The sequence below is a fragment of the Physcomitrium patens genome, chromosome 12 (genome assembly GCF_059467195.1).
Source record: "Physcomitrium patens ecotype Gransden chromosome 12, ASM5946719v1, whole genome shotgun sequence".
Classification (NCBI taxonomy): Eukaryota; Viridiplantae; Streptophyta; class Bryopsida; order Funariales; family Funariaceae; genus Physcomitrium; species Physcomitrium patens.
Genome location: NC_143421.1, coordinates 9367523 through 9382552, shown reverse-complemented (window position 1 = coordinate 9382552; position 15030 = coordinate 9367523). Strand labels below are relative to the sequence as shown.

Genomic DNA, 15030 nt, shown 5'->3' with positions numbered 1-15030 from the left:
CAGGACAAAAGTTTTATCTCGGATAGTGCACCGAATACAAAAGCACCTCCTTGAATACTCCATAACAGACACATGTGTCCAGTCAATTACATTACATGCTTCTAGTGCAAAAAATGAAATAACCTTTCCCACCCTCGTCACGGGGTCACTACAAACTCCAAATTTACATGCTCTTTTCATGTCCAATTGCTACTCTTCTGCTCTTAAAAATAGGCAGTTCCGAGGCCCTACAAGCTACAGAAAGCTAACAAATCGCACCTCACCTTCCTAACCACCGCGTGACAGACCTGCTGTTCCGCCACTTATATTGACCTCATTTGTCAACTGGCCGAGCGCCCTTCACCGTCAGGAGTTGAGAAAAAGGCCCACTTATCCTCTCCACGACACCGCCGAAACGCCCAATCTCTATATATAAATAATCCAGTCAAATGGCTAAACCATTGACGCTCTCTCCTCGCTCTAAATCCCTATTATCTGCCTACTTCAAAGATCCGCAAATGAACCCCATTTCGCATACAGGTTCACTTCACTACCATCCCGCCCTTCTGATCAATCTTCAATGTGCGGGGATATCCCCATCGCCCACAACACTTTCCCTCTCCCCACTCCACAACTCATAACCTAGTCATCAAGGTGGTGAATCTCCCCCATCATGATGCGGTTACTCGTCACGCTGAATCCCAGCAACGATGGATCCACCACTTTCTTACCTTTCTTGTTCTTTTTCTTTCCACTCCCTGGACTTGCGGTGCTCTCCAACTCACCTGATCCTGTGTCTTCCTTCAACAAACGAGCCATGTCCATGGTTCCGGATTTGCTCCGATCTACCTTCTTACCATTTGAACTGAAAAAAGCATCCGTATCTTCGCGGTCGCTCGAAGACACATTGCCGTCCGATGGCAATTGCTCTTTGCGACGGACAAACTCCTTCTTGAATGACTGGATGTGCTGCTGCGTCACTCCTGGTAGAGTTCCCAGGTACTGTGAAAGGTAATCACTCGCCTCGCTGACCGAAGGCAGTGATATGCAGAAATCTACTATAGAAAAGTCCAAGTTTGTTACATCTGCACACGCAAACACACCGAAGTCCACGCATGAGGACTCACCTTGTATTCAAGTCGCAAACTTTCCTCCCACATCACCACTAACATACCCCATGGCACTCATCATTACCTTCGTTCAAGCTCAGCTTCTTTAATTGATTCTCGCACCACTGTCTCAATGCCTTCACTTCGGCACTCACTTGTGGCCCTGTCACTGCCAAATCATCGCGAAAGACTAGTGTCAATGAACATAAACGGGGATAACATGTAAACCTCGTCATTAAAATTCATCCGCTATCGACCAGCTCATCGACAAACGCCAGACCCCGAGGGCAACGCTGAAACTTTAAAATTACCTTCCACCGCCGATAATCAAGCCATCACCTTTGAGAAATTATATCAAACCCTCCATTAATCAGAACAACCCACAAAGACCTTCAAACTTCAAAACTCCGGGATGCTATGCCAATAAACCAGTACATTTAACCAGTTCCACTCTCATTAACGCTTCGGAACATACAGAACGTCACAGCCTGGTACCTTTGTAACTTGCTTGCTTCTTCCCCTTCGTTGGAGCAGATTTCACAGATACTGCCGTCGCACTCAAAGACGGAAAATCCGTCGGACTCGTTCTCGCAATTGCCACCTGACGAAACGCCGGAGCTGCTGCTGTCGCTGCTGCGGGTTTCGAGACTATGACTTTGTTCGCCTGTCCTTGTCCTTGTCCAGACAACAGCGATGGAAAATCCAACCTGGAAAAAATGCAAATACCATGACTCAACGCCTACTTCAATTTACGAACAACTTCTCTCGGCATTGAACACCGCAGATAATTGCCCCAGGCTAATACATAGCACTCTACGGCTCTATTCCATTTGCCATTTTACAATCTTTTCAGGCAATAAACTAGAAGCTTGATTACTTACGGTTCAGATTTTGTTATCTGTTTCACAGGTCCGGTGCTCAGCTTCGCGTCCTGGCCGTAATCCCAAAACAAGTCGTCGTCATCTTCAAACACGCCAACCTTCGATCGAGAATTGCCGCTACCACTGCTTGCTGGGACCTTTGAATGTTGCCCACTTGCCACCACTGGAGCAGAAGAGTTCAGCACTCCTGGACGCTGCCATGCGGCGCCTCCACTTCCGCTCCTCGTCATCAAAGTGTTGGGTTTCGCTGACGGAGGGAGAGAGTTCTTCTGAGTCAGTGATGCTTGAAGCATCTGATTCTGTCTCTCCTGCTCTTCGCGAGCTCTCTGCTCCGCCTCTTGAATCTCCTTCAGAGATAAAGATTTCCCCATTTTCGCTAGCCGTGCGGGTGTCGATGACCATGCCGGAAGAGGCTGCGTACTGACGACAGGTTCATTTCCCAAAGTCAGGAAATCCGCCAGCAACAGCCCCGAAGGTGGGGCTGGTAAGTTCTCTTCTACTGACTCCACCTGAACCGACCTTACGACTGTGCTCTTGCTGGATATTTGTGGAGACGCCGCCTGCGACACCTCGCTCGTCAAGCCACCCGCCGTTTTCCCGGGAGTGGAGCTCTTTCCTTTGGCCGCCCGCTTCTTGTTCTTCTTAGATTCCTTCGGTTCGATGAAGTCGCTGTCATCAAAACCAGTAGTGCTCTGCGCCGATACTTGACCAGATTGACTCACAGATGCCTCCTTCACGATGCTGGCCTCCGCCTCGCTGACCTTCCTGCCAACCTGCGCAGCTGTTCGCTCGTCATCTGCTTCGAACAACGAGCTGCCTCTCTCGGTGATAGCAGACACTGTTCCCCAAGCTGGAGGATCCACTACTCGGCTCATAGGAACTTTCTGAACAGCCGGTGAACCGTCTTTCAACTGCCCAGCGTTCTGAGCCTCCTTCTCCTGAATCTCTCGCAAATACTTCGGTTGAGACACTGAAGGTTGAGCCCGTAGTCCCAATCCTACAGACCCAGCACCGGTACTGAACGCAGGCTGATCTACTGCCTCAACTGTCACCTGCTCTCCAGGCTTCTTGACCGCGGCTTCCTCTTCCTGGATCTCTGCAAGAGAATTCGCTTTTGGAACCGCTGCAGCTTTCCATCCGAGCTGAGTCAGTGAAGCAGCTGATCTTACCTGGCCTTTAACGTCTGTAGTTTGGACATTTGCTGAAGATTCATTCAAATGGAGACTAGACAAATTCCAATTCCCCAGCAAGTGTGAACCCTCAGGTGGAGTGCTGGCAACCGATGAACGAGGGGTTTCGACTCCACTGGGTGTGGCCGCAACGGGAACATGCTCTGACATCAATGTCCCGCTGCGAGAAACGCCCTGCAATTGTTGCTCAGTGCCGGTATAATCGTGGCTCTCTTGACTCCACAATCCCAAAGATGGAGGAAACATATTTCGTTCATGCATCATCTCCTGATTTTGAGAGCCTTCGTTGTTGATGATGGGCCATCTCAGCGCAGGCAGCAAGGAATTGTTACCCGGAGCATCTACTTGACCAGCAATTCTCCTCTCCCCGCTCTTCGGCCTACCCTCCATACCCTCTAGCCTTCGCGCTGCAGCCGCTGCCTCCACTTGCTGCTGTCTTTCTTGAACCTGTCGAAGGTCGAAAGCGTCCCGCCGGAAACGTTCCATATCCGATAAACCCTCCGAAGGATCCAGAAATCCTGGTAAGTTATTCTGACGTTCCGCTCGCGTACGCTGCTGCTGTTCTTGAATTTGGGCAACCAACTCGCCTTCCATGCCACCCATACCAGGTATGCCAGGAACACTCCGCTCTCTGCGTAGAAAATTCGGATCGTACAGGTTCATCGGCACCCGCGGCTCTATCATCCCTGGCTCCAGAGGCGTATTCTGCTCGAATCTAAACATTTCCTGTAGCTCCTGCTGCATTGGCCCTGGATAATTAAGCTGGCTTTGTAGCCTTTGATGGTGTTGTTGTTGTTGTTGCTGCTGCTGCTGCTGCTGATGGTGGTGATGGTGATGTTGATGTTGAAAGGCCTCAAATGGCCGCATAGGGGCAGGCGACTGTGTACGCTTCACAAACTGTCCGAACTCATCCACCTCCCACACACCGGAAACTCGCATATCCTCTAAACTTTGATGTGGCTGGGGCACTGGTAATCCAAATTGCACCAACTGCACACACACACAGCACTCATCGAAATGACATACCGCATACTGGCAAAAAAAGAACTCTACTGCAATGCTTCTCAAGCCCAACAACTACTTACTCGATTTCACTCGCAAATCAATGCTAACATCCGAACACATAGATCTCGGGTACTCGCATCATCAACACACACACCTTAAAAGAGGCACTTTATCTACTATTGAATATGTCCTTAAGACCCATACCTGTTGCTGCTGTTCCTCCTGCCTCTGACGTAACATCTGCTCGAATGGCGAACTGTTTGAATGATTTCGTCGGGCTAAAAGAAGCTGTTCAAACTCCCTGCTCGATAAGTGCTGAGCGGATGCATCGCGCAATTGTGGGTCTTGAGGTTGCCGACCAAGCAAGAGCTGATCTGCAAGTCCTGAGCCGTGACGATGCAGGTGTTCAAGGTGTGCAGGGGGAGTCATAGACTGGTTCCGCAGCAGCTGTTCAATTAGTACCTGCACCACCATCATCGCCACACTTACTCATCAGCACTAACACATCCCGTATACCCTCGTAGCACTGCAACATAATTCCCAACACGACCAAATCACACCGCAAGTGCACTCGCGAAGACTCATCATATATACACGCTAAAATGGAATGACTCAAGTTTAAACCATGTCACAATTGTGCACTTTCAGTTTACCATCTAATCCATATCAAGTATGTCCGAAATAAACAAAACACTCCTATGGCGTCGGAGGTGCCCGCACATACAGCACTAAAAATTGCGGACGTAATTGTCACCTCTAATCCACCACTACACCGTACCTGCGTTGGCAGCTGCTGTTGCTGTTGTTGTTGCTGCTGCATGCGTAACAGCTGCTCCAGCACGGGACCTGACGGTGGTATAGGCACCGGTGCTTGATGTGACTGAGGAGGCATCTGAGAGTGTAATGGATTCAGTCCTTGATGATCACGGGGAGGGATGCCCTCAGGCCGCATCAGCTGATCCAGATTAATGCGTGACGATTGAGGCGAAGGGGATACACCGGAAAGCTGCCTCTGCAATGCTGAGCCTGAGGAACCCATTCTCTGCAAGTGCTGAATTTCCAGTTGCTCCAGTTGCTGTGCTAGGTGTGTGGGATCTATGCCGCTTCCAGAAGGTGGAAGCCCCACGTGAGAGTATGATGCGTCCAATGACAGGTTTCGCAAAAGAGTGTCTGTCCATGGCTGGTCTGCTTGCCCTGGATGACCATGTCCATTCTGCAACATAGGCGATAAATCCGGCTGTATAGAGGGTGACCGGGGCGCCTTAGGTGCAGAAAACAGCGGTTGACCTGCCAACACAAAAAAGCATTCAGACACTAACTTCTTTGCATCTTCCAGACCACGACGAAAAATAACAAGAGGAACTATCAGGCTTGTGTCCAGAAATGTATGAGACCACTTTAACAAATCCTCACAGCAACAAATGCACAGATTCACTAGATTTTCAACAAATACCAGCCCCAATCATGAAGCTAATTCCAGGTCGCCTCATCCATGAAAAACATCGCTTTCAAGATTGAACACGGCACAATAACGGCTAACCAAGGGTCCAACGTGAAACCCACTCAAGCGATTCATGCTATCGATTTCCTAATCCACAAAGCAGAAGTTCATACTTAAACCCACACCGTCTGGTTCACGACATACCTGGCAATGAGGTAGGTCCTTCGTTTTTAGGAAACAGATTGGGCAAACCGACATTACCAGTTTCCGACACCTCTGCGTCCATTCGAGAGAATGCTGACATACGTTTTCGAATAGAATGGGATTGGTCGTTCGCCTCTTCAGCTTTGACGCCCAACTCAGTGTTGCCTCTTCCAAAAACTTTGTCCACTAACATTTCTGACACAACAACTGACACCCTCAGCTGCATGATGACATGCACAAAGCGCCTGCAAAAACTAAGCGACCTATAGACACTATGATACTCACATAAACACCAAATCCCACGCCGAAATTCAAAAAAAATCTCAGATTCAAAACACTTACCAGATTTGCTACTTGCTATTTTTCCGTTTAATCCAACCTGAAACTCGTTGCCAAACACTTTCTTTGAATCACCCGTCAAACCCAGGAGGTCAATGTCCGAAGATGGCTCCAAAACGCCTCCCCCGCGCTCCATCTCGTTGTCGACCGATAAAGATTCCGGAAGTCGAGAGCTGATGATTGATGAAATACCTTCAGCTTTCATATGAATCGACTCCCCACCTTCCTCCAACTGTTTCAATGAGCTGGTGAAACCCGGTGGTACTTTCACCGCTGGCTTCAAGTGAGGCATTATATTCTCCAGCGCCGTAAACGGTGTCCCTTCAGGAGCATCCATTAGGCGTACGGGCAAGTCTAACCCAAAAAAACCGGCCTCAAACCACCCTATAATGTCCACCCCCAAAAATGGCCCTTGTACTTCTCCTTGAGGATCCGTGTAAAGTATGCTAAGATCCTCGGGGGCTACTTGATGGATGGACGATTCCTGGTTGAATCCCGCTGCTTTAGAGCTGGCTTCGTAGCTCTCCTTGGGCATCTTAATTTGACCACCAGATCCTTGCTCCTCTGATTTTCCAGCTTTAGACGCAAGAGCAGTTGTGCCATTCAATCCCGAAATACCTTCTCGACCGCTTGTTTTCGCTAAATTGTGGTGAGCAAATAAATCTCCTTCTATCGGCACGCCGACTTCGTTCTTTGAAACATCCTGCAAACCCAACAACAGCTTCCCTTACAGCCACGAACTGAATAACGAACAATACCTGGAGTCACCTGGCTAGAAGACACGACTTTTCCACCCACCCAAACAGTTCCGAAAACAACAATACAGTGATTCAATGTATAAACAATCAACTCAAGCACAAGATTTACAAAAGAAAATTCCCGTGCTCGTCAACGACAGTACACCAAGTAGCGTCATACCAACAATACCTGCTCATTCCGTCGCCAACTACTGCGCTCGTCCCTCTCGCCCATCCGCTCAAGCCTATCAATCTTCTCATCCTTGGTAGGCCCGAGACCTTCGTCACCTGCTTTCGACTTCCGCCAAGCACCATCACTACGGGCACCACCGTCGCGCCTCCAATTTCCATCATCTCGGGCGGGATCTATGTCTTCGCCCGCTCTTCCACGCCTCAATGTATTTTCCTCCCTTGCAACCGAACCTACACAAAACACGCGTTCGCAAAATCGTTATAAATCGTATCATAATATAAAAACATATACACAGTTCCAACAGGCGATCCATATGAAACTCTTTACTATCCACGTCACATCCTAGCTAAACGAATGACCAGATTGCCTCCGAAACACCAACGCATCACATATTGCACTTTCCAACCCCAAATTATCCCCGTTCAATTTGCGTACCATCATTGTCAGCACGTGCACGCGACTCCCAAGACTCCTCTGCATCTGCAAAACGTGCCTCTACCAGCTTCTCCATAGCACTTGTATCCTCACCGCGACTGCTTCCAAATCCAGGTTGGTCGAAAAAGTCGTCTTCTCTGTGACTATCGAACCCGGAATCCTCTTTGCCCACTACTCCGACCAACATCATCAGCCAATCAAAATGTTTAATGTATTGTCACCATTTTCGACGAGCATCGCAATACATTTACAGCGATCAATCGAATTACAAAACTAACACGATGAGAAAGCAAAATCGTAATCCTCTAGCACACCAGAAAACTTTCAAGTCCAGGGCATCCATCCACCCGATTCAACTACTACTACACCCAATCACTGCATTGCTGAAAATACCCATTTAGTCACAAACATGACTAAATACATACCTACACCTCTACCTTGCCCCCTTCCCCGACCCCGGCCGATCGAATCCTGCCGCATTCCTCTATTCAACGAACCCTCTTTTGGCGCCGAATTATGCACAGCACCACTGCTCACGATTTCACCCTTGCGTATGCTCTCCAGAATGGCCTAACAAACCAAACTATCACACGTTAGACTTTTGAGAAAAACATCATTCCGAATCCATGAGTGAAAAAATCCTGTGAAAAAACACAAGCCACCCATGGTTACGCTGAATAGCGCGCGTAATCTGATCGCATCGGTCACGTCGTTCACATGCATCCTCCTCGACGTGATTATCACAAGAAATAAGCATCATTTCTACTGGCGACAACCCTCAATATGGTCCAAAACTAGACTTCACCGACTACATTCACTACACCATTCATCGATGAAACCAGGCATTGAAAGAGATCACAAACCTCTTCCTCCGCGTCAGGTTGGGAAAAGGCCATGGGCTCCAAGGGATCGCTCTGAGTAAGCTGCGCGATTTCGGTGAAACCTTCAGGATACTTCTGGAAGGATAATATACCACATTTCCTATGAATATCCAACAGCTTCACACGGGGATACCTAAAAACGTTCTCTTTTCCGATATCCCATTTATCTACAAGAAATGGAGAACCGAGCGGACTTAACAGAGGCCCATGCAGAAGTCCGGACTGCAGATTGCCACGACCGCGCCCCACAGTGAATCCCACGCCGTAAGGTTCACCCCTGCCTCTGCCAGTCATAAATCCGGGAGCCGTCTTAGGAGGGGTGCTACCCAGGTGAGGAGTTTCACCTCTTCCTCGGGATGCAAATGAAGGACGCCAAGCTCGATCATGGCGAGACGTGTCTGGCTCCTTCTCCCTTTCTTTTTCACGTTCCCTCTCGCGTTCTCTTTCCCTCTCTCTCTCTCGCTCTCTTTCTCGGTCGGCATCTCTAATCATATTGTGAGCATTCGTTACGTGACGTTGATGGTATCCGCCGCCATCAACGACTTCTTTTCCTCCTTCTTTGTCTATCCCATCCCCACCCCATTTCCCACGAAATTCTCTCTCCTTCTCATCCGGACCCCACCGATTGCTCCATTTGTTGTCGCGACGACTATCAAAATTGGGTTCGCGGTTCAGTGTATCTGCCCACCGTTCCGACGAAACTCGTCTCAATGGCTCCCCGGACTCTCTCCCGCCAGCCGCGTTCATGTCTGGCCACCTCTCGTTCACAGCTCGGCGATTCTGTGCCTGAGAGGCTTGATCCCCAACCGTATCCCTCTCCCCTTCTTTCCATCGATCTCGACGAGGAGCAGGGTTATTGCTACTTTCCCTCTCTTCCTCCCTCCATCGCTCTCTTCGACTGCTATCCATATCGCGCTCCATGGATATTGTGCGCCACCAGTCTCTATTTCTCTTCGGATCCTGAGGACTTCCTTCTACATTACGCCATCGTTCTTTTCCAGGAGCATCATTCACTCCATGACCTGGACTGAGAATGCCAGGACCGCGAGGAGGATCCTGCGAACAACTCCCACGAGTTAATCACTTCGAAGACATTAAGGTACGTTAAGGACCGCACATTCAATCGATCATTGTTTACCGGATACATACATGCTGACACAGAATTGTGCTCTTGACCTAGATCTCCTACTCCCGGGCACACACAAGATACCACACAATATCAACGGTAGCCCAATCCATAGACCTGGATCTTCGAACCCCAAAAAATGCACGCAAGGAGCGAACAAAAACATATACGCTTCGTGTTGCAACTAGACTCAGATGCTCAAAAAGATCAGAACCAAAACAGACAGGAGGTACGAGATCCTATACCCCAGACGGAGCTGTCGGTTTACTCTCTCCAGGTTTCGATAGCAGCCACTGTGGTGAAAGTGGAATAATGTTCTCCGAATTCCCAGAATCTGTAATCAAATAGGCAATCTCAAACGGCAATATTCACATCATTCGTATCTCTTGCCAATCTCCAAATCAAAGACCTTGCACAACAGTCAAAGCAGATGGAAAAATACTGCAATGGTTCCCTAGTCCAGTACCTTTAGTATCTGACTCATGAGCTCCAAAACCCGCCTTCGGTGTGCCTAAAGTTCCGCTCCCTTCATCTGCATCCTCATGTGTACCACCATAGGTATTAGGCTACAACAAGCTAGATCGAAGAGTTGACCCCTCTGTATTAGACATGAATTATAGCCCAAGGAGAATTAATGCATCCAGTATCCATTAGACTAGATTTTGAATGCAAACTAGGATAGACACGAAGACCACAGAGGAAGACGAAGAAAAATACACAGAAATCTAAGTGTGGTCAACACATGAAAATTGTCGTGCATCATGAATTCAAGGCAGGAACCCAGATTTCGAAAACACGGCCTACTAAACACACTGCAAAGCCACAGACGGGTGGGCGGTTTGGAGAGCAGTTCAGGATACGGGAAACTCCGAAGGTTCGCTAGGCTGAGACGTTAAACATGAGACTCTAGAAGGTAAACCTCTGAAACCCTAAACACGAACTCTCATCCCGCCGAAACCAATAAGAATGTGCAGGACTCGCGCTGAACTAACGAGCGAGGTCTTCACAAGTACATAGACAAGATATGAGTTCCTCGGAGACGGGGAATAAAGTAAACCCTGATAGAAAAATGCCAAGAAGCAAGAAAACACGACCACGACAACTTGAGTAGGAAATATTAGATGGCTGGACTTTTATCACAACGCATACGAATGTCATGTAAGTCGTTACTATACTTAGTCGCGTCACAGCCGATAACATAACGGTGTGGCCAAGTTGATAGCGAAGCATGTACCAGTAACAATAATAGCAACCGAGATCTCCGGATAGAGACGAAAAAGAGTCCGAACAGCCAACATCTCGCAGCTTCAACATCTAAAAGTCGTCGATTTTACTCTCAAGAGGAGCACAGGATGAGGAACAAAAAAAAAAACCCCCTAAAAACATACGTATAATGCACATTAAAGCCGAAGATTCAGCACAGATCCCATTAATACCAAGACCTTTAGGTCAAAAAAAAAAAAAAAAAAAACTAGAGGAAGAATGAGACGAAGGATTACGCGACGGAGATGTCTTGGAATAGGGAAAGAGTAAAGTTTTTCATTGGATCAGCTTCCGGTCCTCTTACTCTACACGGGCCCCGCAGGTTAACGACCTCAAAAACTAGGTTACAAGTCGGCAACGCCTTCGAAAACACCTCAGCGATACAGAAAAAACCAAAGAGGGTGTATGAAACCAAGGCCAACCTCGCATTTTCCACTGCTCCGCACGCAACGAGCTACCACCTGCGCTGCCAACGTCCGTAGTGGAAACAGTATTACTCTTTCTGTCCGCCATGGCGACCTGTCGCACTCACAAAGGAAAACAAGCGCCCTATACCAGCAACAACTCCCCCGCTTCCCGAGAGGAGCGAAGCGAGAGGGGAAAGAAAGGGAAGGGGTGAGGCTAGTATTTCTGTACACTCCTCGGTGACAATGACTGAGGATTCAAAAAAATGAAGGTGCCCGTGCACTGTATCAGAGTGGAAGAAACCTTGAACAGAATGGAGAGAACGAAGGAGGGAGAGAGAGAGAGAGAAACAGCTTGGGCCAGGGAGTCAGTCGATGGATAGACGATAATAAACGGACGCAGGTAAAACTGAGGAGGAGGCTGCAAAACTGGGAAACGGAAAGCCAGCCGCGGCATCGTCCAGTCCTCACTGGAGCATCCTGGGCTTTCCGTTCCTGCAGCCTCCTGCTCCCTCTTCGGCCGGGTCCCGCCAGGTCCTGGCCCCGTTCCCGTTCCTGCCGGGCTCTGGTTTTGTTCCCGCGAGACCCGACACCTCATTTTATAGTACCCGCACTTTAAAGTAGTGCTACTTCCGATGATAAAACGGTAACAGACCAGTGTTTGTACAATGTGGTGGTTCGTTTAAATTTCAGGGCCACCAATTGGCGTGTCGCACCCCTTTTCTGTAGTTACCCGTTGCCCCTGTATCCAAAATACTACATATTAATAATATATGTTGGTAAATCAACTATTTGTTGTTTTACATAATTCTGTAATTTACCAAAATTGCACACTTGTATCAAAATTTTGAAAATCATAATTGAAAACTTAATCATTGTCAAATTTTACAATTACTGATACAAGATATAAACGAAGACTCCACAGCAATACATCGATTATAATCTACCCAAAGCAGAAATGGAGATATAGTATAATAGACACACATTTGTTGCATTCTTTTTTATTGTCCTTTAACATCATAGGTTTTGTACAAATTTTAAAGTGAACTAATATATGTGCAATATATTCGTAGAGATGGATAAGACGTAATCCAATTGATTGATCTGAATTGTGGAGCAAAAACAAAAAGTAGCTAAATAAAAAAAAAAAAAAAAAAAAAAGTAATTCTTGAAACGACAAACTGAAAGTTATGTCCAAAACATTGTAGAACTTCATGAGTATCTGTTGGATTTTTTTTATTAATCTAAATATATTTTATTACCCTTATTGTTATACATCAAACTTTGCAATATTGACTTGAATGAAAATAGTGCTACTCAAAATTTAGGAATCAATGACTTCGTTATTACTTAAGAATTTCTGTTGACAATAAAAATAATACCCTAGACGACTATTTTTGATATTTTCAAATATAAACCCTATCATTGTATTCCAATGTATACAGGCTTAGAGTGACTAAATTACTTCTATTAAAATCATTTAAAAGAATACATCACTCAAAGCACACAATATAATAATATAAACACAAAGAATAGTCATTTCATCCTGACTGTTTTTATCAATTATTCTTATTTAAAGTATCTCTGAAAAAATATCCTTCTTCTCATTAACTCAACGTTTTCTCTCTTGTTATAAAATTTGAGAACCCTTAATTTGTTGCTGGAATTTTTTATATATATATATATATATATATATATATATATATATAATTTCCAAAATATATTTCAATATTCATACAGAGAGAAGCCACACATTGTCACAATACATGAGATCTTTTTTTTCGTTTTTCGTTTTTCGTTTTTCTTTTAATAAAAAGTTGCTGATATTTAGTTTACCTTGCTCTTGGTGTGGTCCTTCCAAACAAGGATTCAGACAGTGACGATGATTGTCCACAGCCATAGGGCTAGTGACGTCATCACGAGATTCATGGTTGTGTGTTGCATAGTGTGAAAGCATGATAGAGTGAGTTTCTGAAGCCTTCGTTTGGCTTTGGCCTCCCTGCTTAGCTTTCTATGCCATATCCATCTCTCCTCAGGATTCCAAGCCTCTCCTTATTCTTATCCTTATTCTTTAGAATGAGAGCAGCGACATTCATGGCACCTTAGGCACACGACTCATGAGTATCTCCTGTTTGAAGCCTTAGTTTGAAAAAACGAGATACTTATGTGTCAATTTGTTGAATGTTAAAATGTGGAAGACCGGATCTAACTCTGATAAAATTATCCTATCAATGAAAAATTTCGTCTGAAGGCTGTTGTCAACTTCAAATTACCAAAATTGCATCAGGATTGGCTAGTAAGTTGCATGCTTGCTCCATTATCCATGATTTTGATAAGAAAAGTTATTGCAAATATATACGAGTAACTTGATATTTTCTTTAGAAGACAAGTGTTTTATACATGGAGGGATAAGCTAGCAGCAGGAAGTGGTAAAAGGTTTCTATCTCACCATAAATTCAATAGAAGTGACATTGTTGCCATAGACAATGTAGTGTGAGTGGGAAGTGACATCATTACAAGAAAAGAAGAGGAAATTGGATGTCACCAATACTTCTACTCAACCTACATTTATCATTCTTCCTTTGATGGTGCTTTATCACTTTACTTTAATTGAGATTCATGAGCAATTGCAATGTATAGTTTATGATTTATTATTGGTAAGGTGTTGCACAATTTTGAATTTTTTTTCCTAGTTCATTCTTCAACTATGTACTCATTGATCTTTGATTTTTTTTATTTTATTTTATTGTCTTCAGTTTAAAATTCTTTTCCTTGTAGTTTGGCTTGTCATGGTGATTCTTTGATGAATTTGCAAGTCATTTTTTAATTTGGTGCTATTTTGGCTACTATTATATACATCATAGAGAGACAATGTGAGTGTTCTTGATAATTCTGTAATTGGCGAGGTTCCTTTCTTGGTGGCTTGGTTAAAGAAGTTATTAAAAGATAGGATTTTATTTAAGGCATATTTTCTAAAACATTTATGCTATGCAATATGAATATAGTGTGGAGATTTTTATATTTTGATTAAAATATATAAAGCATATTTAACGTTATAAAAAAATAAAGCATAATAAATCTAAAATTTAAGAAAAAATAAAAATATATATTTAATTTAGAAGCTAATTTAAGCTAGCCAAGGTTAAATTATACTTTTTATATATCTATGCTAGTACTATTTTTAGTTTAGCTGATTCTTTATTTTCAATAAATACAACCGAACTTAAGGCTTTTGTAAAAATGTTGGATTATTGCAAATATGTAGGAGTATATCTTATATTAATTATTATATCTTAATATATTTTTTTGATGTAATAATGGTCTAATTTTATGTGCTTTGTTTTTTGGGGCATAATTAGATTTTTAAGCTAATCTAATACTACTTACATTGTCACATAGTAATGATGTAGGGCTTTTATCATCTAAGTAGAGTGTTTTGAGTAATCTATAGAAGTAAGTGATATTGCAAGTAATTTCTAAGAAAACATAATATTCGGCATCTATTTTAAAAATTATAATTGGCAATTGGAGCTTATTTGACCATATTATTGGTATTAATTCTAGTTTATAGAGTAAATTCAATATAGATTTGCAAAAGTAAATATTTCATGTCCAATTTACATTGGCAAAGCTTAATAGTCATATCTCATGATTTGAAAGATAGAATATTCTATAATCTAGAGTACCTTTGAGGTATTATAGTATTTACTTTATTGAAACCAAATAAATGAATTGAAGTTTATTCATATACCTTGATACCATATCCATTGCAAATCATATGTCTCAATAGTTGATATTTTCATAGGATAGAAATCCAACAAGTCTTTGATATAACTTGTAGCT

At 44.5% G+C, this 15030-nt stretch overlaps 1 protein-coding gene across 1 annotated transcript; it reads right to left on the bottom strand.

Moving 5' to 3' along the window:
• Positions 1–11449, bottom strand: LOC112289541 (uncharacterized). The gene is made up of 15 exons (XM_024534801.3): positions 11206–11449; positions 9987–10052; positions 9766–9854; positions 8377–9450; positions 7939–8083; positions 7514–7684; positions 7076–7308; positions 6152–6851; positions 5810–6004; positions 4943–5451; positions 4369–4626; positions 1970–4149; positions 1584–1795; positions 1174–1257; positions 1–1064 (listed from the first exon to the last, which is right to left on the bottom strand). The coding sequence occupies exons 1-15, from the start codon at positions 11294–11296 to the stop codon at positions 622–624; spliced, it is 6450 nt and encodes a 2149-aa protein (XP_024390569.1). The 5' UTR covers positions 11297–11449; the 3' UTR covers positions 1–621.
• Positions 11450–15030: the final 3581 nt, after the last annotated feature.

Excerpts from the sequence above, each read along its gene's own strand:
- LOC112289541 (XM_024534801.3), bottom strand. The coding sequence starts at position 11,296 with ATGGCGGACAGAAAGAGTAATACTGTTTCCACTACGGACGTTGGCAGC. Across the intron at positions 9,451-9,765 it reads AACCGACAGCTCCGTCTGGG|GATCCTCCTCGCGGTCCTGG; the intron begins GTATAGGATCTC and ends AGTTGTTCGCAG. Across the intron at positions 7,309-7,513 it reads TGCACGTGCTGACAATGATG|GTTCGGTTGCAAGGGAGGAA; the intron begins GTACGCAAATTG and ends TGTTTTGTGTAG.